The sequence below is a fragment of the Rhinoraja longicauda genome, chromosome 14 (genome assembly GCF_053455715.1).
Source record: "Rhinoraja longicauda isolate Sanriku21f chromosome 14, sRhiLon1.1, whole genome shotgun sequence".
Taxonomy (NCBI): domain Eukaryota; kingdom Metazoa; phylum Chordata; class Chondrichthyes; order Rajiformes; family Arhynchobatidae; genus Rhinoraja; species Rhinoraja longicauda.
In genome coordinates, this window is record NC_135966.1 from 7,466,673 (window position 1) to 7,493,005 (window position 26,333).

At 43.7% G+C, this 26,333-nt stretch overlaps 1 protein-coding gene across 2 annotated transcripts in view; it reads left to right on the plus strand.

Annotated features, from left to right (window-relative positions):
* The first annotated feature begins 15,009 nt into the window (after positions 1-15,009).
* The window catches only part of LOC144600027 (uncharacterized), a 38,199-nt gene continuing 26,875 nt past the window's right edge, over positions 15,010-26,333 (plus strand). Inside the window, exons 1-4 of one of the 2 annotated variants that reach the window (XR_013548069.1) lie at positions 15,010-15,344; positions 20,670-20,778; positions 22,696-22,798; positions 24,829-24,889. Coding sequence is in view for 1 of the 2 variants with exons in the window: in XM_078411366.1 (XP_078267492.1) it covers positions 15,239-15,344; positions 20,670-20,778; positions 22,696-22,798; positions 24,829-24,889 (379 nt within the window). In the remaining variant the exon portion in view is untranslated. The remainder of the gene's footprint in view (positions 15,345-20,669; positions 20,779-22,695; positions 22,799-24,828; positions 24,890-26,333) is intronic. The other variant, XM_078411366.1, reaches the window with a different exon arrangement.

The window sequence follows — 26,333 nt, forward strand, 5'->3', positions numbered from 1 at the left end:
TGTGGCCAATTATCTGCATAATTTCTTGAGGACATTAAAATGCAATAGATTTTTTGGGAAATTTTGTCCATTTTCTACAAGAAATGAAAATGAAAATATACAACAAGTTTCTCTTCTGGATTTCTGAATTTGCATTTAAGTCAATTTGCTTTTGATTTTTTAAAGTTTATCTTGACTAAGCTTATTTTGGTGCAGTTCAGGTCAAGATAGCTTTAGTTATTTCCATAAGGTCCCTGTTTGGGAACTCCTAATGAGCTAGGAAAGGCAATTTAATATTGTTGCCATTTTTTTGTGGATAAGCAATTACTTTCTACATTCCCGGTTTAAAATTAAGAAAATGGTTTTCTTTTATTCTAGTATATTAATAACAAACATTTATTTGTGATTTGTTATTGTATACATAATATATCTGGAATATTTTATACAGTTTGTAAACAGATCAAGCATTGCAGAATATTACATTTTTCCAGAAATAGAGAGAGGTGTTTGATGTTGATATTACAAGCATTAGATGTTGATATCAGAACCATTTGATGTTGATATTACAAGCATTAGATAAGAGATTTGTATCTGATGATATCCCAATGTTCCCATGAATTTGAGTTATGAGTTCAAACCTATTATACATTGGTTACCTACATCACTGAAGGAGATGCCAGAAAAACTGGTACAACCCCAAACAATGGAGAATCATTTGAAGAGTTGATATAAAACTGCACTAGCAGTTCAACCACATGAATGCCAATTAAAACAAAACTGCCAGAGCTCTGAAAATGCTTTTGATGTAAATACAGATCAGAAATAGAAGATAATGAAATAGAACATAATAGAATATAATGGATAAACTGATTTGCAAAAAATTAACAATCTCTGCCATGTTTACAGAAGTATTAACAGTGAGGGGTAGCACAATTGCACAGCAGGTAGAGCTGCTGCCCCATAGTGCCAGAGACCCAGGTTCGATCCTAACCTCGGGTGCAGCCTGTATGGAGTTTGCTAGTTTTCCGTGACCACTTGGGTTTCGTCTGGGTGCTCTGGTTTCCTCCCACATCCCAAAGATGTGTGGCTTTATAGGTTAATTGGTCTCTGTAAAATTGCCCTGGGGTGCAAGCAGTGGATGGGAAAGTAGGATAACATAAAACTTGGGTGATGCGGAACTGTGGGCTGAAGGGCCTGTTTCCATGCTGGATCTCAACCAAATTGAAGTATCACGTGAATATTTTAATAAATATTATTTTACACGTGAAGACAAATTTTTAATGTAAATTTCTATATTTGAGAACTTAAAACAATTTTGCAATTTTGTTTCCCAGTGATAATCGGCTTTGTGATTAAAATTTACCACAAAATGTTAATTAAAATAAGGATTAGATTCTGCTTCAAAATGAGAAATGGGCCTAGTGAATCCAAAAATAAATATGGGAATGTTATCACAACTGCACGGTTGGTACTTATCAGGAAATAATGAACAGGCTATTTTTTTTTCTCTCTAGAAACCTGAGAATGATCTAACAAGACACCTTTTAAAGACATTAATGCTTTTGATATAGACACTGGGATTGTTCACATGAATGGAAAAGAGCATAATTAAAGTTAATCAAAATATTAGTCACCAAGAAATCAAATTGAAACTGACCTCGAGGGTTAAATTTTCTCTGAACGTTGACCCAACATGCACGTTTCAGAGTTTAAATATTCAATACTATCTCAGTGCACTTCATTGTATTTTTGTAAAAAATCACATTATGGATTAGTTTGTTGGCATCTTATGATGTGATGCTGCAAACATTTATGGTATGACATATGATTGCATCACAATGAATATGGATGTGACATCTGCCTGTCTCTGAAGTACAATATTCATTCTAACTGAAATGGTATGTGACATCTCCATGTCTCTGAAGTTCAATATTCATTCTAAATGAAATGGTATGTGATTCTTTAATAGTTCGATTTATGTGTAAATAAAGTAGTATTATTTTATTTCTCAAAAACTGCAGCTTTCAAAGAGAAGACGAGAACAAATGATATTGTATATTATTACACACTGCAGAATGATAAATTATTTTTGCATGAAAGTAAAATTACTCTCACTGTGTATATATGGATTGTAGTCTTCCAATATCAAAAATGTTTCAAATTCAAATAAAACAAATTATCAGTTGAAAAATACTTCAGTTGATTAACCAGATCGTAGAACAGTACAGCACAGGGATGGACCCTTCGGCTCAATGTTTGGGCCGAACGCAATGCCTAATTGAACTGATCTCATCTGCCTGCAAGTGATCCATATCCCTCCATTTCATGCAAACCATGTGCCTATCTAAAAGCTTCTTAAACATCACTATCGTATCTGCCTCCACCACCACCCCAGGAAATGCGTCCCAGCCTCCCACCACCCTCTGTATATGCATATTTAATTTGTTTTTCAATCTTGCCCGGCGCATCTCCATTATATTTTCCTCCTCTTAGTTTATAGCTATGCCCTCTAGTGTTGGAGATTTCCACTCTGGGGATAAAGGTTCTGACTGTCTATCCTATCTATGCCTCTCATAATTTTATATACTATATGTTAAACAAATTTTTAAAAACCAGGAAAAATTTCTTGCATGGCCCATGATAGGAATACATAAAATTATCTAAATTATCAGTAACCTAATCAAACTCTCCTTGCAGGAATATTTACATAATTTTAACTTAATATATAGAAATGCAAGATAATTCAATACACGTTTGTAATGGACAATTGTGGCCAATTATCTGCATAATTTCTTGAGGACATTAAAATGCAATAGATTTTTTGGGAAATTTTGTCCATTTTCTACAAGAAATGAAAATGTACAGTCAAGATATACAACAAGTTTCTCTTCTGGATTTCTGAATTTGCATTTAAGTCAATTTGCTTTTGATTTTTTAAAGTTTATCTTGACTAAGCTTATTTTGGTGCAGTTCAGGTCAAGATAGCTTTAGTTATTTCCATAAGGTCCCTGTTTGGGAACTCCTAATGAGCTAGGAAAGGCAATTTAATATTGTTGCCATTTTTTTGTGGATAAGCAATTACTTTCTACATTCCCGGTTTAAAATTAAGAAAATGGTTTTCTTTTATTCTAGTATATTAATAACAAACATTTATTTGTGATTTGTTATTGTATACATAATATATCTGGAATATTTTATACAGTTTGTAAACAGATCAAGCATTGCAGAATATTACATTTTTCCAGAAATAGAGAGAGGTGTTTTCCTTGAGTTTTGTGATGAGCAACTGAGTATTTGAAATTTATTAGATAATTCCGTTTTTCACATCTGTTGTTTTTGCACCTTACTAATGTAATCATTTCTTCCATAATATGACTTATTTTTATAGAAAATTTAGCTAATCTAAATATTGGACTATAAACGGGTACAAAGTCAAGACTTTGCAGCCCCCTCTGTAGCAGGCTCTTTACCCTCAATCCTATTTACCTACACATCCCCATAATACAGGACCAAAATCGATTCAAAAAGAGACGCACAGGGCTGGAGTAACTCAGTGGGTCAGCCTGGATCGCTGGAGAATATGGATAGGTGACGTTTTGGGTCGGGACCCTGCCCTTCTTCAGACAAAATTTATTGCCTCAGTCTTCCACATAAATCGGCAACCACGGCTCTCTGGGGTTAAACATTCCCATGAAAATACTCTTCCTCTCGCTCTTAAATAGTTGACACCATAGCCTGAGACCATGACTAGTTCTACACTCCTTTGCCAGGAGCAACATTTCCTTAGCTGCCTAAAAGCCTTGAGCGAGAGCAAGATGCTGGAAAAATTAAAACAGAAATGCTGGAATTACTCAGCAAGCGAACCTTATTTGGCCTTTCAGGTGGATAACCTTTCATCAGAATTGGAATACATTAGAAATAAAACAAGCTTTGAATTGCAGGATGGAGATTGGGCAGAGAGAACAGAAACCCACAAGAACCCATTAGGAAATAGAGACTGACAGAGTGGATGTAATGCTGAGGCTCTATAAGGTGCTGGTAAGGCTGCATTTGGAATATTGTGAGCTATATTTGGCACAATATCTGAAGGATGTGCTGGCTCTGGAGAGGGTCCAGAGGTTTACAAGAATGTTCCCAGGAATGAGTAGTTTAACCTATGATGAGCGTTTGTCGGCACTGGGCCTGTACTCGCTGGAGTTCAGTAGAATGAGGGTGGACCTCATTGAAACATCCAGAATAGTGAAAGGTTTGGATAGACTGGATGTGAAGAGAATGTTTCCACGAGTGGGAGAGTCTAGATCTAGAGGTCATAGCCTCAGAATTAAAGGACGTTCTTTTAGGAAGGAGATGAGGAGAAATTTATTTCATCAGAGGGTGGTGAATCTGTGGAATTCTTTGCCACAGAAGACTGTGGAGGCCAAGTTAGTGGATATTTTTTAGGGAGAGATCGACAAGATTCTTGATTAGTACAGGTGTCAGAGGTTATGGGGAGAAGGCAGAAGATTGGGGTTAGGATAGATCAACCATGATTGAATGGCAGAGTAGACTTGATGGGCCGAATGGTCTAATTCTACTCCTATCGCTTATGACCTTATGAGTGAACGATGCAAGCGATGGTTATGGTGCTCTGGGGTTGGTAAATATATTAATGGAGGAAGTGTCAATAGGTGATGAAATCTAAAATAGGATTAGTAGCATTTTTTTCCATAAGCCCCTTGTACGGTAGGTCAAAGGGTGTGATGCACGGAGTCGCTCAAGTGTTCTGGAGGACAAGCAAGCCTCCGGCATACACTCATCACACACACAACACGTACGTTCTTACCTGGAAAAAAACATCAAAATGGTCAGTTTTTGTGCTGCCTGTCCCGCTGTTACTCCGGCATTTTGTCTACCTTCAATTTAAACCATCATCTGCACTTCTTTCTTACACATTTTGTCCGTTCCACTGCAAAATCTCCTCAAGGTCTACTTTGAAGAAGTTCTCTTCCTCTCTCCGACGAGTTCAGCAACATCCTCTCTCACTGCTCCCCTTCTGTGATTCCGCTATATTATTTTGTTAGGCCATCCTTTTCTCCTTAACTTAATCCAGCCTGGCTACACTCCCTGTCTCTATTGTCTTCCAATTCCAGCATTTAAGTGAGCTGATTTAAATCCCTCCACCACTTGTATCCATGACCTTACAGGCTTTGCAGGAATATCTTTTGAAATCTAACCAGAGCCACTGCAATTAGTCTCCTGTGTACCAAAACAAGAAAAAGTAACTGTAACATACAAGTAAGCTCTTTTTCATCAAGACCTAAGGAAAAGACAGTGTTGGAGTAACTCAGCAGGTCAGGCAGCAACCCGGGAGAACATGGACAGGTGATGTTTTGAGCCGGGACACTTCTTCAGATCAGTCTGAAGAAGGGTTCCAACCCAAAACGTTGCCTATCCATGTTCTTCAGGGATGCTACCTGACCTGCTGAATTATTCTGGCATACGTGCCTTTCTCTGGTATAGACCAGCATCTGCAGTTCCTTGTTATTACAAGCCCCAAGGAACGGTGATTTATGAGTTCTGTAGCTGTTATCTGGCTTATCATCTGTCATCAAAAGAGCATCTTAAACTTAAAATTATCACAAAATGCTGGAGTAACTCAGCGGGCCAGGCAGCATCTCAGGAGAGAAGGAATGGGTGACGTTTCGGGTCGAGACCCTTCTTCAGACTGATGTCAGGGGAGGGGGCGGGACAAAGAAAGGATGTAGTTGGAGACAGGAAGACAGTGGGAGAACTGGGAAGGAGGAGGGGAAAGAAAGGGACAGAGGAGCTATCTAAAGTTAGAGAAATCAATGTTCATACCACTGGGGTGTAAGCTGTCCAAGCGAAATATGAGGTGCTGTTCCTCCAATTTGCAGTGGGCCTCACTATGACAATGGAGGAGGTCCATGACAGAAAGGTCGGAGTGGGAGTGGGAGTTGAAGTGCTGAGCCACCGGGAGATCAGATTGGTTAATGCGGACTGAGCAAAGGTGTTGAGCGAAACGATCGCCGAGCTTGCGTTTGGTCTCGTCGATGTAGAGAAGGTGACATCTAGAACAGCGGATACAATAGATGAGGTTGGAGGAGGTGCAGGTGAACCTCTGCCTCACCTGGAAAGACTGTTTGGGTCCTTGGATGGAGTCGAGGGGGGAGGTAAAGGGACAGGTGTTGCATCTCCTGCGGTTGCAGGAGAAAGTACCTGGGGAGGGGTGGTTTGGGTGGGAAGGGACGAGTGGACCAGGGAGTTACGGAGGGAACGGTCTCTGCGGAAAGCAGAGAGGGGAGGAAATGGAAAGATGTGGCCAGTAGTGGGATCCCGTTGGAGGTGACGGAAATGTTGGGGGATAATTTGTTGTATACGCTGGCTGATGGGGTGGAAGGTGAGGACAAGGGGGACTGTATCCTTGTTACGAATGGGGTGAGGGGGAGCAAGAGCAGAGCTGCGGGATATAGAGGAGTATTTCCTAAAGATTTATGACATCTCTGATTCCGTAGTGTGAAACACCTCATCCTGGGCGCCGATGCGGCATAGACGGAGGAATTGGAAGTAGGGGATAGACTTTTTACAGGAGACAGGGTGGGAAGAAGTGTAGTCAAGATAGCTGTGGGAGTCAGTAGGTTTGAAGTAGATGTTGGCCACTAGTCTGTCTCCTGTGATGGAGATGGTGAAATCCAGAAATGGTAGGGAGATGTCGGAGATGGTCCAAGTAATCTTAAACTTAAATATCATCTTCACCATAGAAAGAGGTCCCAAAGAACGTTACGACAAATAGCACAAAATAACACAAGGACAAATTAGTCCACCCAATCAATGAGTAAGGGTAAGGAGAATTTTGGAAAGAAGTTGCTGGGGGTTATGGAGAAAATACCAGAGCAAAGAGAACCATATTCCATGTTATTTCCAAAAAGGTGGAAACAAAATAGAAAAATTGAATTAAAAAAGGTCTGTTTCGCAAGGAGAAATGTTGAGGAATATATCCTGTCTATTTTCAGCTATGAGATGAATTATTTACTTTGATACGTACATGCTGGTGTTATTTATTCCTAGGAATTAGACCATCTGTACTTCGGCGCCATCGAAATCGATAACAATCTCCTTTGTCTTGCTGACACTGAGAGAGAGGTTGTTGTCTTGGCACTAAGTTACAAGATTCTCAATCTCCTTTCTGTACTCCGTCTTGTCGTTAATCAATATCCGACCCACTATGGTGGTGTCATCTGCAAACTTGTAGAATGAGTTGAATTGGTATTTGGCTGCACAGACATGAGTGTATAAGGAGTATAGTAGGGGGCTGAGAACACATCCTTGCAGAGCATCAGTATTCAGAATTATCGTAGTGAATGATTTGTCACCAATCCTCGCTGATTGTGGTCTGTTGGTCAGGAAGTCGTGGATCCAGTTGCAGAGGGGAGTGCTGACTCAGAGTTCTTACATTATGCAGTGGCAACTTCGGTCCTTTCCACCAAGTCCTCTCTGCCTGCCACTACTTCACAGAGGAGTGGAGTGAACGATCTTGACACAAACCAACAACAGAGAGATCTTAAAGACGTTTCAGTTTAATTAGTCGTTTATTGAAGTAGTAATACAAACAGATTGTATTTCTCCAAGCTTTTCTCTCGTCATAGGTCTGGTAAGAACTGTATTTTGCCATAGCCTCTCTGCGTCTGACGCATCCCGTCTCTGCATTCCCAGATAGTACCTAGTTCTGGCTCCAACCAGTATGTTATGCCCATACATTGTATTCATCTCACGACAACCACCAAGTGTCCAAAAATAACACAGCAAGATACAAAATAATATAATATGTCAAGACAGCTAGTACAACCAAAATGGCTCCTACACGAAGAAGTAAAACAAAAACAGATTTATTTAGAAAAATGTTAACATTCTACTAAATATCACTGTAAAGAGTTACAAGAGTGCTGATGCATAAAACATAAAAAAATAAAATGCTGTATGTCAATCGGTGTTTTGACCTTTATTTCCAAAAGATAAAGAAAAACAGAATTTGAAACAAAAAATAAAGAATAGTGAGAATGAGAATCTATGCTATTAGCTGGTATAGTCAATTAGAGATATTATATTTTGTTGTAGTAAAGATGGTTTCTTGTGTTGTTTTAGCTAATATAAAATGGATGCTTATTTTAGTGGAAAGCAGTAAGATGGATGCTTGTGGCAGAAATGTTATCCTTGGGAACAGAATGTGTTGTCCCTTTACGAGTGATGAGTGTACAGAAGAGATGGGCTATTGTCCTCTCCCACTCTGTCTGACTGCGAGTACTGTGTATTGAAACAGTAAAGCAAGGTCATGCAGCTGCGAGATTGCTCGTCTATAGAGATAAGAAAGTTTCTTTCTTAGTAGCAACTCCTTATTTGGGTGCGTGTGAAAGTAGGAAAAGTTTGAATCCACGCTAGGTAAATTGATGCGTTTCTCTAAATACATGTGACTTATATTAATGGTTTGGTTTTTGAGCATGTGACCTGTATCAATGATTTTGTCTTCTCTGTAACCATGGAAATTGTATTAGATGTGTAATTGGTCATTGTATTAGATGTGTAATTGGTCCTTGATTTCTTTTTGTCACACCTCTCTTTTTCTGTATAAAAAAGTAAACAATGGTAGAGAAGTTGTTCTTCCCCTCCCCTGAGTTGAGGTCTCTTCAGACATTAGTGTTGTGTCTGGAAATCTTCTCGGGAAGAACCCCATGGTGGAATAAATCTGATGTGCTAATCCAGTATCACGTGTGATTATTCAGACTGAAGGTAAAGAATTTGATTTAACATTTGGTGGCAGCGGTGGGATTTCAAAAGACAATTACCACAAGTTCGCGGCCAAGGAGCTGAGAAGTTTCGGAGGCAGGGAGAGGAATTGGGCCCCCGATGCAAGTGGTTTGTTTTACTGCATCGGTTTCCTCTGATCTGTCGTCTGATGACGAATTGGCCATTCGCTAACTCTTGTGTGATATCTTGACGAAATCAGGTCAGTCTGGTGAATACTGGAAGCGGCAGAAATTTTGGTCAGTGATTGGTATCACTGGAAGTCGACTATAATTAACTGATATCGATATCAATACCACTGGGTCAGGTTTCAGTCCTGAGAGAGTGGGACGCTGTTCAGGTTTCAGTCCTGAAAGCGTGGGTTACAGTCGCTGTAAGGTTGGGTCCGATTGTGTGTATGAAAGTGTTGTGGGGTGTATTAAGATTTGTGACGTTTGGAACGCGACTGTGTAATTTGTGTCATTACAACGCACTGTGTTGAATTATCAGCCAGCAAGATGGGTAATCGTTTAGATACTACAACTGAATCAAACAGTGCTTTGCAAATCTTATGTAACCGGTATCCTGACAAATCGGAGCAATTCAGACAATTGTCGGGGGAGTTAAACAAGAAATTAGGGGATGACTTTTGGCCATTAGGAGGAATAAAGGTTCTGGATGATGTTAAGAAGGTTCAGGAGATAATTTGGAAGAGTAATAGGAGTACTGTGGCTAAGGAACTTATTGCCCTGTGGAAACAGTATTGTCAAGAATTAAGGGAAGCTTCAGTGTTGGCAAGTTGGCAGGATAATGCTTTGAAATTGGGAATAGGAATTATTGAAGGGGGAGTGACTAAATCAACCGGAGTGTTAAAGAAAGAATGTGCTCATAAAAAACATTTGAAACAGAAGTGTGGTAAGACCCTAAGTGGGTCTGGGGGTATTGATGTAAGTAGGATATGTAATCCGATGGTTGACCTTGCCCTGGAAGGGGGAGACGACGATGATGACTTGGATGAGTGGAATATTAGAACTAGCAGGGTGCCCCAGAAGCCCACTGCACCCGCCACTTCACTACATATATCTCCTGCCCATGCGCCGATATCCCAAATGTCTGGCAGCCCTGATTCTCAGCCGCTAGCAATCACAACCCAGGTGAATAATGCCACAGAAGGTCAGGGAACGAGCCAGCAGCTGGGTTCACAGCATACATCTCCTGTAGCTTCTCGTACCAGGAATAAGACTAAAAATAATCGGGTATCGATCTCACTACCACCACTTAAAATGTCTGGATCAAGAAGACAACGAAGAAATCAGAGGCAAATGTTTCAGATTTATAGTGATAATAGTAGTGAGGATTCTGAGGACGACCTGTTATCCCTGAGGTCTGATTATGATGATGAAAACCCTATTGTATATAAATCAACATCCCGTCAATTTCCGGTCAGGCAAATGCCCAATCCTGCCTTTAACCCAGCAGTTCAGGTGGGGGTTAATAATCTTCAGACTTTGGGAGTTTTCTTTCCTTGGAAGCCTAGCGATTTAATGGCAATTTTGGCCAGAATGCCAGAAAGAAAGGAGTCACCCTCCTCATTTGTGGACTTTCTACGGACTACTATACAAGTCTACCAGGCAGAATCCAGGGATTTATGGGCCTTAGTAAAACAGATATTAACCCCAGCTGAACATGTAAGATTCCTGGCTAATTTGAATTTTGCAAGCCATGATGCTCTGGCAGCTCAGCATATTCAAAATGACGCCCGTGAAAATGCCATATATGAGGCCCTGATGGTCACCTTCCGAAAGCCAGTTGACATTTCCAAAGTCCTAAATACGAAAGCACAAAAAAATGAAGGAGCAGAGGAGTTTATCGAAAGATTCTCGGAGGTGTACCGAAGTCAGTCAGGAGACATTAATTACCAGAATGGGGTATACTCAGCACAATACTGTGCTTTCCTGATAAGCTGCCTTCCGACTTCAGTTGCTGAGGCGATAAAGGCTAACAATATGAATTGGGCAGAAAGTAACCCTGGCCAGATGGATAGGGCAGTGAAATATTATTGGAAAAACAGCAAAAGTCAGGAAGCCAACCAGACCTCGACTAAAGTAAAGACTGAGTATGTGATGAGGAAGAACAAACCTGTCCCAGGTAGGGCGGAGTATCGGAGGGAGCCCCAATACTGTGTCCCCGGATGGGGGAACGGACCAGAGTTCGGATATGTCAATTACAATAGCGGTGGGATTTCAAAAAACAATTACCATGGCCCGCCCACTCCTACTCGAGGCCAGCCCTACACTCCCCAGAGACAAAGTTTCAGCGAGGGGAGGGGAGGGGAGGCAGACAAGGAGGACCAAGCGTCTGCTTTAACTGCGGCCAGCAGGGCCATTGGAAAAAGGAGTGCCCCTCTCTCAGACATGGAGCAGAGGGGGGAGAGAGACCCGTGCAAGGATACCGGGGAGGTTGGCAGGGAAATAGGGGACAAGGAGGACATGGGCATGCGACCTATTCCCAGGATAACCCCTTTCCCCAGTACTGACTAGCGAACCTCGTGGTAAACGGGTCTCAATCAGACAAAGAGCCCGTTCTATCACTGATGGTTAAAGGAAGCTGGCATCGTTTTTTAGTGGACACTGGGGCATCCATGTCCTCTGTCCAGTCTGAACTCAACCTCCCTAAATCAGAAAGGACACAAAGCTTGTCTGGATTCCAGGGGCAAGCACGACAGTATCCGATATCTAAACCAGTTGACGTAACATTTCAAAATGAATCTGTGAGACATCAGTTTGTGATTACCACTGGACTAGACTGCAATCTTATGGCAAGAGATCTGCTATGTGCCTTTCAATTAAGCCTTGAGTGTGGAGATGAAGGAATCACTGTAAAACCATGGGCCCCTAGGAGACAATGTTATGCCTCTACTACTCCCCAAATGGTGGACTCTGGATTTGAAGGATCAATCCCCTTCTCATGTTACCCTAGCTTATGACCAAAGCGGAGGGGACATGGAATTAGAGACTTTCTACAAGGGGCATGAGGGGAGCGAGTGGAATGTGGTGATCAGAGCCCTGGTCACGGGACCACAGGGAGAGGCGGAATGTGTAGAGGTCCCTTTGGAACTATGGAAGCAATCTCCTATGGTAGCCCCACACATCACAAGGAAAGTGAACTTTCCGTACCATGCGAAGGATTTGGGACCCATGGTAAAGCGAGTGGTTGAACAGGCTGATCCAAATCACTGGAAGAAGCAATCCTTGCCAGATGACTGTGCTATTCTATTTTATCAATCTCCAAAAGTAGTCGTATCACATTTGCATCATCATGTTGGGAGAGAGGTACAAGAATATGTGGATCCGCAGGTGTGGGCAGAGGACCCCACGCAGGTGGGATGTGTTCAAATCACTCCCATCAAAGTTACCTTGCAAAAGGACGCCGTGCTGCCGTCTATCCAACAGTATCCGTTAAAGCAACAAGCAATACTGAGCATTGATAAATTAATCAAAGGATTACTGAAGCAGGGAATCCTTGTTAAGTGTCACTCTCCATGTAACACGCCCATACTGGCAGTTCCGAAACCAGGGAAGCCGGACAAGTACAGGCTAGTGCAGGATTTACGATCTATCAATGCTATTGTACAATCATTACATGCATTGGTACCAAATCCAGCTCACATTCTAGCCCAGATCCCGGCACAAGCAAAAATCTTTGCAGTTGTTGTTCTCCAGCACGCTTTCTTTTCTTTACCACTGCACTCAACAAGCCAATACCTCTTCGCTTTTACTTATAATGGGCAACAGTATACGTGGACCCGATTGCCCCAAGGGTTCGTTAATTCCCCAACACTGTTCTCTAGGTGCCTGCAGGAGCAGTTGCAAGGGTTGACTTTCAGACACGGCTCCACTCTAGTTCAGTATGTGGATGATCTACTAGTAGCTAGCCCTGACGAGCAGAGCAACCAAGAAGACACGACCCAGTTGCTCAATTATTTGGCCTCATTGGGATACGTAGGGAGGCCCCTTTATGACAGACCTTTCCAGCTGTACTGTACAATCCTCACTGACTGCTCAACTGCCGTTCTCACTCAAAAACATGGGGATAAGCATCGGCCAGTGGCTTATTACTCCTCTAAGTTAGACCCAGTGGCACTGGGACACCCGGTATGCACTCAAATTCTGACGGCTATTTATAACAGTTTACAATCGGCTGCTAATCTGACTCTACAACAAGATATTACCGTCTACAGTTCACATTCAGTGACAGCACTCCTAGGTCAGCTACAAACCCAGCATCTTACCATGGCCAGACAAAATAGGTATGAGATATACTTACTGAACAATCCCAGATTGCAGTTTAAGTATTGTACTACCATCAACCCAGCATGCTTTCTTACCGAACCACCCCAGGAACAGATGGACCCAGGACATGACTGCCTATTCATAATTAAAGAAAATAGTTCGGTTCGGGAAGATTTATCAGATGTTGCAATGTTGGATCCTGATATAACAATGTACGTAGATGGTAGTGCATCTGTCAGTCCGTATGGGAGGAAACTTTCTGGATACGCAATCATAAATCAGGATAACAAGACGCTGGAGTCAGCAGCTTTTGAGTCTACATATTCTGCCCAGCAAGCTGAACTGTTTGCTTTAATACGAGCTTGCATCTTGGGGAAGGACTCAAAAATCAGCAGTCAAATAGCATTTCATAGAATCATAGAGGAATATAGCACCAAACAGGCCCTTTGGCCCATCATGTCCTGCCGATCAACAACCTAGCTATATTAATCTCATCTACAGTACTTCATTCAGTCTTTTATGCCTAGGCAATTCAAATGTTCATCCAGTCCTGTCTAATGTCTCTCTGACAATGACCAACATTGGATTCTCCATGGGAGTCAGGCCCTCCAGGAAAGTCTCTCCCATTTTCATTAGTTCTTGCTACCTCTAATTGCAGAAACCTGTCTTCTACAAGAATGAGGAAGTGTTGTGGATTATACTGGGGTGGTGAGATTGACATGGTCCAACAGGCAGTGTATGCATGTTGTGGTATGTACCGTGAGGTTTGGAGCTGTACTATGTTTATTCGGATGAAGTTAAGCAGCCTGCTGAAATTAAGCACTGTAATTATGTGGTGCCATTCATAAATATTTTGGGTTGGGACTGAGGTGTTGCAAGTTTAGTGGCGACTTTGGCTTCAGAGTCTCTGGCAAAAAAACTGCGACAATTCAACGGCTGCTGGGACGGAAGACGGTCCCGCTTTACGCAGCCATGGTTAGTGCTTGCTTACAGTGCGCCCCTTGTCCTCCAGAAGGCGTTATGTGGCAACATTACGGTCAGGGCTCGTGACCTGGCAGTGCAAGTGACCAAATGAGGTCTGGTGTCATTCTTCCAAAGACTCTCAGTCCTCTCTGCTCATTCGTTCAATCAAAAAGTAATCTCATTTTACAGCATCATCCATTAAACTGTTGCTCGATCATCTCTGTAGGGAGCACCTGGTACAAGGAGGGAGCGCCGGGGGCGAGGAGGGAGCGCCGGGGGCAGGGAGGGAGCGCCGGGGGCGAGGAGGGAGCGCCGGGGGCAGGGAGGGAGCGCCGGGGGCAGGGAGGGAGCGCCGGGGGCAGGGAGGGGGCGCCGGGGGCAGGGAGGGAGCGCCGGGGGCAGGGAGGGAGCGCCGGGGGCAGGGAGGGAGCGCCGGGGGCAGGGAGGGAGCGCCGGGGGCAGGGAGGGAGCGCCGGGGGCAGGGTGGGGGCGCCGGGGGCAGGGAGGGAGCGCCGGGGGCAGGGTGGGGGCGCCGGGGGCGAGGAGGGAGCGCCGGGGGCAGGGAGGGAGCGCCGGGGGCAGGGTGGGGGCGCCGGGGGCAGGGTGGGGGCGCCGGGGGCAGGGTGGGGGCGCCGGGGGCAGGGTGGGGGCGCCGGGGGCAGGGTGGGGGCGCCGGGGGCAGGGAGGGAGCGCCGGGGGCAGGGTGGGGGCGCCGGGGGCAGGGTGGGGGCGCCGGGGGCGAGGAGGGAGCGCCGGGGGCAGGGTGGGGGCGCCGGGGGCAGGGTGGGGGCGCCGGGGGCGAGGAGGGAGCGCCGGGGGCAGGGTGGGGGCGAGGAGGGGGCTCCGGGGGGAAAGAAGGGAGCGCCGAGGGCAAGGAGGGAGCGCCGAGGGCAAGGAGGGAGCGCCTCACTTCAAGTTTCCCGCTCGATGACAATTAGCGCGAAGGGGCTGCGCGTGGGGCGCGTGCACGTGATTGAGGCGAGGTGGGGCGCGTGCACGTGTGTGAGGCGAGGTGGGGCGCGCGCACGTGATTGAGGCGAGGTGGGGCGCGCGCACGTGATTGAGGCGAGGTGGGGCGCGTGCACGTGATTGAGACGGGGCGCGTGCGGCGTGCGCGTGAGGCGGGTGCTCGAGGCGCGGGGCGCGTGCGCGTGAGGCGGGTGCTCGAGGCGCGGGGCGCGTGCGCGTGAGGCGGGTGCTCGAGGCGCGGGGCCGGGCCGGGCTGGGCCATGTCAGCGCGGTCACCGCCACAAGCCCTCACCGCAGGCCCGGAGAGCTGCAAACCTCGACCACGGCTCAGTCCGCCAAAGCGGCACAAGTTACCAGAAGGCCAAGGTGGGCGGGCGTGGAGATAAATGTCGGTGTTTACTTAAGTGCAGTGGAAATGGTTGGAAAAATCTAGTCCATCTGAAGAAGGGTCTCGACCCAAAATGACCCCCATTCCTTTCTCTCCAGCGATGCTGCCTGACCCACTTGGTGTCTGTCTCCAGAATGTGAGTGTCCATTGGAACCGGGGCTGCAGGCTCTTCACTCCCCTGCACAGCCAGGTTAACATAGAAACATAGAAAATAGGTGCAGGAGTAGGCCATTCGGCCCTTCGAGCCTGCACCGCCATTCAATATGATCATGGCTGATCATCCAGCTCAGTAACCTGTACCTGCCTTCTCTCCATACCCCCTGATCCCTTTAGCCACAAGGGCCACATCTAACTCCCTCTTAAATATAGCCAATGAACTGGCCTCAACTACCCTCTGTGGCAGAGAATTCCACAGACTCACCACTCTTTGTGTGAAGAAATGTTTTCTCATCTCGGTCCTAAAAGACTTCCCCCTTATCCTTAAACTGTGACCCCTGGTTCTGGACTTCCCCAAGTCAAGTCAAGTCAAGTTTATTTGTCACATACACATACACGATGTGCAGCGAAATGAAAGTGGCAACGCCCGCGGACTGTGCAAAAAAAAGAATCACAGCCACAGCATATAAATAAAGCCAACAAGTTACTATAGTGTAGACAAAAATCCAGTCTCTGGAGTTACAGAAGCCAACAGTCCCGATGGCCCGTGGGAAGAAACTCCGTCTCATCCTCTCCGCCTTCACAGCGTGACAGCGGAGGCGCCCGCCGGACCGCAGCAGCTGGAACAGTCCGTTACTGGGGCGGCAGAGGTCCCCCATAATTCCGCTCGCTCTGGATCTGCACCTCCCGATGCATAGGTCCTGCAGGGGGGCGAGTGCAGCCCCCATGGTGCGCTCTGCTTGGAGGGAGCCTGATAAAGACACAAAGTGCTGGAGTAACTCAGTGGTCAGGTAGCATCTATGGAAAACCTTGTTCTTTTTGTAAACCAGCTTCTGCACTTGTGTCTACATTAAAGGGATTCTGCTGCAGTGGCTGAAGAAATCCCCTCGCATTTGTCCAGAAAAGGCAGTGAGGTCTTTGTTGAATGGTTTGCAGTGGTTTGATTGGTTATATTTAGGATTGGGATTTAGTGAATCCCAACTAGAGATAATGTGTGTAGAACTAGAGTTAAGCCTGGAAATCACAGGATTAACTTCAAAACTAAAGGGTAAAAGATTGTGCAATGTTCTTCCATGAAGTGTAGTTGAAACAAATATCTTGTTTTGAAGGGAAGCTAAATAGAGCCCTTGCATACAAGGTCAAAGGGTGTGATGCACAGAGTCGCTCAAGCCATCTGGAGTACATGGCAGCTTCTGGCATACACTAGTAACACATGTAACACGTACATTCTTACCTTGAGAAAAACGCCAAAATGGTTCATTTTTGTGCTGTAAGAAATTGTGGAAATAGGGGTAACCTTGAGAGATATTTATTGTACTTCAGAATACCAAAAGTGAGGAGAAACGTTTGGCCAGCTGGAGGGAGAAGGGGAAACGCTGACGGGAAGGGAGGCAGGAAAGCAAGGCCGAGAAGCAGAGGGCCGCTGACCTGCTGGCGGGAGGAGGAGGAGTAGGAAAGGATGGGGTTGAACGAGCTTGGAGAGAAGCAGTGGGAAGAACCCGAGCCGAAGGGCCTGGAGGGTCCGCAGGGGCAGAAGCAGCGAGTGCTGGTGGTCGGCGACCCGCCGGGGCCTGAGGGCGAAGGGCCGAGAGAGCCGTGGTCGACGGCCTTGGAGGACGAGGAGCGGAGTGTTGAGCCTGAAGAGGAAGAGGAGCCGGGGAGAGGCTGATCGGCAGTGGAGGTTGAGCAGCAGCGAGAGCTGGGCTGGGCACTGTGAGCCTAGGCGAACGACCAAGGCACGGCTCTGCTCAGCGGCCCCAGCCTCAAGATGTTGTACACCGGCCAAGTGGAAACGCAGCCTGGCTGAAGAAGCGGGCGGGAAGGGTTGGAGGGCCAGCAGGAGCGGCGAGGGGCCGAAGAGCCTCAGGAAGCGAGGCGCGGAGCAGGGGCGCTGAGCCTGGAGGTGCGAGGAGTGCAGGAACGGGGAGAAGTTGGGGGAAGGTTTAAGAATTTAAGAATTGTATATGTTTCTATAAGATCTCCTCTCATCCTTCTAAATTCCCGTGAATATGAGCCCAGTTGACCCATTCTTTCATCATATGTCAGTTGGTGGAGGGATATTATTCTGACTGAAGGTCTATGACCTGTGGTGTTCCGCTGGTATCTGAGTAGGGAACCTGGTCGTTTGTGTTGTATAAAAATGGCTTGGATGGAATTGTAGATAGTAAGTTTTCAGATGACATAAAAATTGGTGGCGTTGCCGACAGAGGGTGGATGTCAAAGGAAATTGTGGTATTTAGATCAGTTGCATATATATCATATCATATATATACAGCCGGAAACAGGCCTTTTCGGCCCTCCAAGTCCGTGCTGCCCAGCGATCCCCGTACATTAACACTATCCTACACCCACTAGGGACAATTTTTACATTTACCCAGCCAATTAACCTACATACTTTGGGTAGAGAAATGGCAGAAGGAGTTGTTGCACTTTGAGGTCAAATGTAAAGGAAATGTATACAGTTAATGGCAGAACCCTCAACAGCATTGATGTACAGAGGTATCTTGAGGTCCAAGTGCATAACAATACAAACATAGTGGTAAAGAAGGTGTAAGATATGCTTGTCTTTGTTGGAGAATTGAGTATACGACCCAGGAAGACATGTTGCAACTTTATAAAACTTTAGTTGGTCTACATTTTGCCTCTTTGTGTGCAATTCTGGTCATCCATAACAGGAAGGATGTGGAAGTTTTGGAGAGGATGCAGAGGAGGCTGCTGTATTTACCTGGATGCTGCTGTATTTACCTGGATGCTGCTGTATTTGTAGATATCAACGAGAAGAATAGATTGTACAAAATTGGATTGTTTTCTTTAGGGGGGTCAGAAGCTGAGGAGTGACCTAGTAAAGATTTTTTAAGTTACTAGACCCATTGGGCCCAAACCTCTCCTGCATTGGTGAAGCACCTTCTCCCCTCCCCCTCCCCTCCCAGTCCCCCTCCCCTCCCCTCCCCCTCCCCCCAACATCTTAATTTCTGGGGCGTGCATATTTCTGAAGATCTGTCCTGGACTGTGCACATTGATGCAATAATTGTTTATTAACGTTTCTACTACCTTGGAAGGCTGAGGAGATTCAGTATATGGTGATGCTTTATTAAGATTCAACACGTATACGATAGAGAGCATATTGACTGGTTGCACTGGCCTGGTTAGGCAACTTGAACACCTAGGAATATTGGAAATTACAAAAAGTGAACATTGCCCAGTCCATCACAGGTACTGACCTCTCCCCATTGAAGAAGGGTCTGAAGAAGGGTCTCAACCCTAAAAACATCACCCATTCCTTATCTCCAGAGATGCTGCATGTCTGCTGCGTTACTCCAGTTTTTTGTGTCTATCTCCCCATTGAATGATGTATAAGAGGTGTTGTCTCAAAAAGGCAGCCAGGATCATCAAGGACCCACACCACTGGTCACGCTCTCATTTCACTCCAGCCATCAGGAAGAAGGTATAGGAGTCTGAAAATGAATATCGAGGTTCAGGAATAGTTTCTTCCCAACAACCATCAGGAATAGCTTCTTCCCAACAACCATCAGCCTATTGAACGCTACGAATTCCAACTAAACTCTGAACTGCCTGGGTTGCACTAGGGACATTATGCTTTGTTTTGTTAGCAAGAATTTCATGGTTCCATTCTAGTACATATGACAATAAAACCCTCGACTCTTGATTAAAAATTCTTAACCTTGCCCTGACTCTGATTTTCTGATTGGTTGTTCCTTCAGCTGACTAACATTCATTCATGTTATAGAATTCATTCGTTGAAATGTGTCCTTGTTTTAACTTTCTGCAATGCTTATTTTTGATAATTTTTAAGGCAGTCCTCCGGAGGTCTTAGTTTTTTGGCATTGCTTCTACATTTCTATCTTTGGCTGGTCATCCAATTTGTGGTGTTAGGATGCGTTCCCATAAAAGGTTCAAAATTGGTGCAGGTTATCCTCATTTATTTTCGCTTAGGGTTGAGCTGTCAAATTTTGCAGTTTCCCATTTCCATTATTTAGTGTCTGTCAAGAAATACTACATGAAGTTTTCCAAATAAGTGAGATACTGAAGTGCAGAAATTTGTAGAGCTTCACACCAATTGCCAACTTTGCAGATTGAATATTGTGCTTGTATACATATTTGAACTGTTTCTTTGAAATCTGTAAGGTGGCACAGTTGCTCAGTGATAGACCATAATGTTTCATGGTAAATCAAAGTCAAACTGGAAAGGCTCTAAACAGAAAAAATTGTGTTTCTCCCCAGCTCATGATGGCAGAAAGAAAAGTAATGTTACTGAAGTATAAGAGTTTACTATTTTATAGATAATAATCATCTTTATTGTTCCTCCAAGATTTAATCTCTTCACTTGTGATTGATGTGATGCTTATTTGGCACTCAAGTGAGTATAAACAATAAATGCTGAAGAAATAATTTAACAAAACCATTGGGGGAAAAAGATTAGTGCTTCTGACCATTTCAGAATGGATGACAATGTATAATTTAGGAAATGGGCACACATTTTCTCCACTCCCCAATAGCTTGGAGATGATACTATCATTATACCTCATTCATACCACTGTTTTCCAGACCAAATTGGTTAACTCAGCACAAAGTATATTTGACAACTTCATAATTTAGCCACTAATCTAGCAAGAAAATATTGACTTCTTTCAGTTATCTGAATTAATGGATCTTTTTCCCAACCTGTCTTACTTCTAGATATACTAAAATGACCTGCAACCAAATGGACTATTCATTGCCATTTCTTTAAGTTTGTTTGGTTACAAGTGGAACAGTAATTTCAGTTCTGCTGGTTCTGCAACAGTTTAGTGTCTTTAGTTGTTAATAAATATGCAGCATCATAAAACATAATGGAGACATAAACCCCAACTTTTCTGCTAGCGCAAAATGAATGGTAACCAAATTGGTTCACCATTATCCAGTCCACTTTTTTTTTTTTGCAGTTATTTTCACTGAAGTATTATTCCTCACTGACGGTATGCCAGGCAACCACACCGTCACCGTCCTTGCACACAATCATTCGACACCTCGCACTAAAGTTGGCTTATACCCCAGTATTGGATTTCTTTCTATATAAATATAACTTTTGTATCAGATGTCAATATGGCTCCATCTAATTGGAAAGGATTTTGATTTTTGCATTTAAGCAATCGTTGCAGATTCAAACCCAAGCTCAAAATCGGAGGAGTTGTCATTGATTTGTGAAGAGGATTCTGAATTATCTGCAACTGCTAAACCTGGTCCTGGTGTTTGTAGGTTAGTACATTGGTGATGATGTGATAAGATATGGACATTTAAGAAAAATATCAGGTGTATTTGGAAATGATTGACTACAAAATTTCATTTTAAGAATGGAAACTATCAGGAAGCATATTGTTAGAAGATTTTAGGATGCATGCTGGTTTTTACTATGAAGGGGGAGAAATAGAATAGTGGGGAAGACTTGCTACAACTGTGTTCCACTGCAATATGGGGGCATATTTTGGTCACATTATTTGGAGAGTTCGGTGAAATTTCATTTGTTTAATTCTTGTTGGAAAAAAAATGTTCAGGTTTACACTGATTAAAGTTTAGAACAAGAAATGATCTTATTGAAACATCTTAGTGATTCTGAGAAGGCTTGATAAGGTGGATGCTGATTTAAAATAATAAATTTAGTGGGTAAAGTTTCAGAATATGGGGGTTCCCCGTTTATGAAAGGAATGATGAATTTGTTTTTTGTGTTTATATTGAAATTTTTACCCTCGTGAGCATTGTAGATGAAATCATGAAACATCACAGCCTAGAAATTTCTCAATGGTAATGAGCTCAGTTGAGAGGGTATGTCCTCCGTCTACGCCACATCTGCGCCTGGGATGAGGTGTTTCACACTAGGGCATCAGAGATGTCCTCATTCTTCAGGAAACGGGGCTTCCCCCCTTCCATTATAGATGAGGCTCTCACTAGGGCCTCTTCTACATCCCGCAGCTCCGCTCTAGCTCCCCCTCCCCCCATTCGCAACAAGGACAGAATCCCCCTCATTCTCACCTTCCACCCCATCAGCCAGCGTATCCAACAAATCATCCTCCAACATTTCTGTCACCTGCAATGGGACCCCACTACTGGCCACATCTTCCCATCCCCTCCCCTTTCTGCGTTCCGCAGAGACCGTTCCCTCTGTAACTCCCTGGTCCACTCGTCCCTTCCTACCCAAACCACCCCATCCCCGGGCACTTTCCCCTGCAACCGCAGGAGATGCAACACTTGTCCCTTTACCTCCCCCCTCAACTCCATCCAAGGACCCAAACAGCCTTTCCAGGTGAGACAGAGGTTCACCTACACCTCCTCCAATCTCATCTATTGTATCCGCTGCTCTAGATGTCAACTTCTTTACATCAGCGAAACCAAACGCAGGCTCGGCGATCGTTTCGCTCAACACCTTCGCTCAGTCCGCCTTAACCAACCTGATTTCCCGGTGGCTGAGCACTTCAATTCCACCTCCCACTCCCAGTCTGACCTTTCTGTGATGGGCCTCCTCCAGTGCCATAGTGAGGCCCACCGGAAATTGGAGGAACAGCACCTCGTATTTCGTTTGGGCGGCTTGCAGCCCAGCGGTATGAACATTGACTTCCCCAACTTTAGATAGTTTCTCTGTCATCCCCTCCCCATCCCAGTTCTCCCTCTATCTTCCTGTCTCCACCTATATCTTTCCCTTGTCCCGCCCCCCTGATATCAGTCTGAAGAAGGGTCTCGACCCAAAACGTCACCCATTCCTTCTCTCCTGAGATGCTGCCTGACCTGCTGAGTTACTCCAGCATTTTGTGAAATAAATACCTTTGGTATGTCCTTTTAAAATACTTTGAAGTATTCCCTGTGAATGTTGAGATTGGAGCAGAAAGGGTGCTAGGGGCAATGGCAAGTGGGCTCTAAGTGTAATAGAATAGGTTTGAAGGGATATAGGCAGGCAGTTGTGACTAGTGTAGCTGGGACATGTTGGTCAGTGTGTGCCGAAGGGCATGTTTTCACGCTGTATCACTCTATGACTCCAATTGCTTTCTGTGCTCAGAAGTGGCCTCCTCTACATTAGAGAATCAAATTATTCCTGAGTTCTGTATTATTTGCAGGATTTGTACATTGCAAACTTGCATATTTTGTTATGTGGTGACAAATATTCCATGTCTCCTTGCTCTTAAGGAATTTATCTAAAAAAAAAATATTTGCACAAAGAAATATTTACAAGAAAAAGAAAGGAATTAAGCCTTTTTGGTGCAGAAGTCCTAGTCTTCAACAGAGGAAGGTATGCTCACTGTTGTAGATTGTAAATTAGGTTAATTTCATTTTGAATAGTAACTTAAATAACCAATTGTCATTTGATTTAATTTCCTCAGTTTAAGGCTAATTTTATAAAAAATTGGTTGTTTTTGCTCTTTTTCCTACAGATTTAAAACAAAATTCAGGCATTTTAAGGGAATAATACAAACGGTACTTAATTGTGGCTTGTGAATTGTTGATTTTTGACAAAGCCTGTTTCAAATTATTATTAAATTAATATTAAAATTAAAATAGAAAAAAAAACTAAGGGTGGTTTGTTTTCGTTGCTTGGTGTGGTTTTGAATATTTGAAAATCTCAAAATATCAGTTTCTATTCTAATAGCAATGTACGCTTATTTCACAGTAATCCCAATGTTGGAATAAATAGTTTCAAAGTAAATGGAAACATTCTTCTGTAGATTGCTCCAATCTATTACAATCATAGTGAAATTGAGATATTAGGGAAAATGCTGCCTTTCGTTCTGATGCCTTAATACTATTTGCATTCCCAATGGTACAAGCACAATTTGTCACAGAGTAAAATTGTTTGTTACTGCTTTTCTCTGCCTTCTGGATGAAAGGGAAATATTTTAAAGTAATGGTGGCACAAAGTGGAATATTCCTTTGTCTCATTTTAGTCCTACATTTTTTTGCGAATGAGACATTCTGATTTATATCTTTCTTAACATAAATAGGACTATATCCCTGCAATCATACTAAATAAATTTGAACATGGTGAATATGGTGCTGAAACAGTCTGGAATATTGATTTGGTATCAGAGCTTGTATCAGAAATGATACATTTAATTGGCGTTTGTATTTGGTTTTGATAAGCAAAGAGATACGCAACATGGGGCTCATGTTGCAGACCTCCTCGTGGTGAGCCCTGTCAAATGACCTCGGTCAGGCGAACGTCAACAAACAGGAAGCAGAAATAGCAGAAATAACAACGAACAAACAACAACAGCTTGCAGCCCAAATGCAACCTCAGTCGCTGCAGCTTGGCGCCAACCCGGACGGAGCATGCGCCCCTCTTAGGGCGGGCACCTACGGATGTCGAAACGGATGGGCATCACCCTGCTGCAGCTGAATGCGGAAGGCCTCACCAAGGCGAAGACCACCATCATTGAACATCTGCTACAGACCCACAAAGTCACTACAATCCTGCTCCAACAGACTCACAAAAGTGACAGCTCCCATCTGAAGATCCCTGGTTATGCCCTGGGCGCCTGCACCGAGAGCGACGCCCATGGGATCGCCACTTTTGTCTACAGCGCCTGGAGGGCGTTACATAACTTCTGCTGCCTCAAACGCAAGAAGAAGAAGTAGCAAAGAGAGATCCACTTTGTGTAAGACCAATTGTGAAGAAAGTGAATGTATTTCAAGTTTTTCTTTGGATAATATAGAAAGATCTTTCAAGATTAAGAGCCAGAGCCAATCAAGAGGCGTGAATTGCATTATCTTAAATTGTCCATTATTTGACACTATGTTCCAACAGCCACAACTGAATTGTATTCCACCACAACTTTAACCTTGGGGCCTGGCATATCCTTGCTTTACTGTTGAGATAAGCCTTGGTTGAAAGAGTTGCCACAGGTACAGTGGGAAGCATACCTGAAATGAGGTCCAAGCTTTGTGGAAGGTGCAACATTCGACTGCATGATTATCAGAGACATTTAAAAATAGTTAAAAGTCTTAGTATTAGAACAGTTGGGTACAGAGAGTCAGCATATTAATGTCGTTAGCAGGTTAAGATGTTGGGACTCAACTAGTATGATCTGCTTCATTAGCTTCTCAAGGCACTACAATCAACTTATTCTAGCTATTAAAATCTTAATTTATACTATTTTGACTTACTTTTTGCTCATATAATAATTTCCTAAAATAGTATAGTTTAATTTCACTTGGATCTCTGGTAAAATCTTTATTTGTATTATGGGAAAGAAATTCTACATGAACTGCAATTGCAAATGAAAGCTAGAAACTTACTGTAGCTCAATCATACCTTTGTTTCAGGAATTTGCCCAAAGTAATGCCAGGTACACAATGTGTTCTAGACCTACGGAAACTAATTCAGGTAACAAAGGCATTTTGTCCAAAATTCTATAATATTTTTTAAAGTATTAGAAGCTTTTCTAACCATAGAATTTAAATGTTTTAATCATCTTCTGCTTTAAAGTTTTTGCTGCTTATGTTACTTTCGGTCCCACAATTTTTAACAAATGGCCACTGTTATATATCAATGGGTCAGCACAATTTTGAAAGAAAGCCTGCTGCCAATGTACATTTCTCTTAAGATATCTTTTATTCTATGCATTTCTTAGCTTAGTCATAGAGTGATACAGTGTGGAAACAGGCCCTTCGGCCCAACTTGCTCACACCGGCCAACAATGTCCCAGCTACATTAGTCCCACTAGCCTGCGCTTGGTCCATATCCCTCCAAACCTGTCCTATCCATGTACCTATCTAATTGTTTCTTAAACGATGGGATAGTACCAGCCCCACCTACCTCCTCTGGCAGCTTGTTCCATACACCCACCACCCTTTGAGTGAAAAAGTTACCCCTCGGATTCCTATTAAATCTTTTCCCCTTCACCTTGAACCTATGTTCTCTGGTCCTCGATTCCCCTTGGGCAAGAGACTCTGTGCATCTACCCGATCTATTCCTCTCATGATTTTGTACACCTCTATAAGATCCCCCCTCATCCTCCTGTGCTCCATGGAATAGAGACCCAGCCTACTTAACCTCTCCCTATAGCTCACACCCACTGTCCTGGAAATATCCTCGTAAATCCTTTCTGAACCCTTTCAAGCTTGACAATATCTTTCCTATAGCATGGTGCCCGGAACTGAACACAATTTTCAAAATGCAATCTCACCAACGTCCAAAACAACTGCAACATGAACTCCCAACTTCTGTACTCAATACTCTGACTGATGAAGGCGAAAGTGCCAAAATCCCTTTTGACCACCTTATCTACTTGCGACTCGACCTTCAAGGAACCATGCACCTGTACTCCTAGATCCCTCTGCTCTACAACACTACCCAGAGGCCTACCATTTATTGTGTGGGTCCTGCCCTTGTTTGACTTTCCATAATGCAACACCTCCCACTTCTCTGTATTTAATTCCATCAACCATTGGAACAATTTGACTTAATTTGTGCATGAAACTCTATGTTTCTTTCTGTGATCTCGTTGTTTATCAAAAAAAACATTATAGATGGTGCATCTTCAGCATAAAATTTACCACGTGTCAGATTGAATTAATCCCATTTGCAACTCTTGCTAGTTGTGCCTATTTATGGGCCTTTGTGCAGGTTTAAAAACAAAATGCTAGTTCTTTTGCACAGTTGAATACAAAGGTATATTTTGAAGTTTTTAGATGAAGTCCTAATTTACTTGGTAACAGACCAGTGCAACTAGCAAAAGGTTGTTTCTTCCATAAAGTTACTTCAGTTATTTATAGTAATACTAGACCAAGTGGACCCTTTGGGCCCAAACCTCTCCTGCATTGGTGCA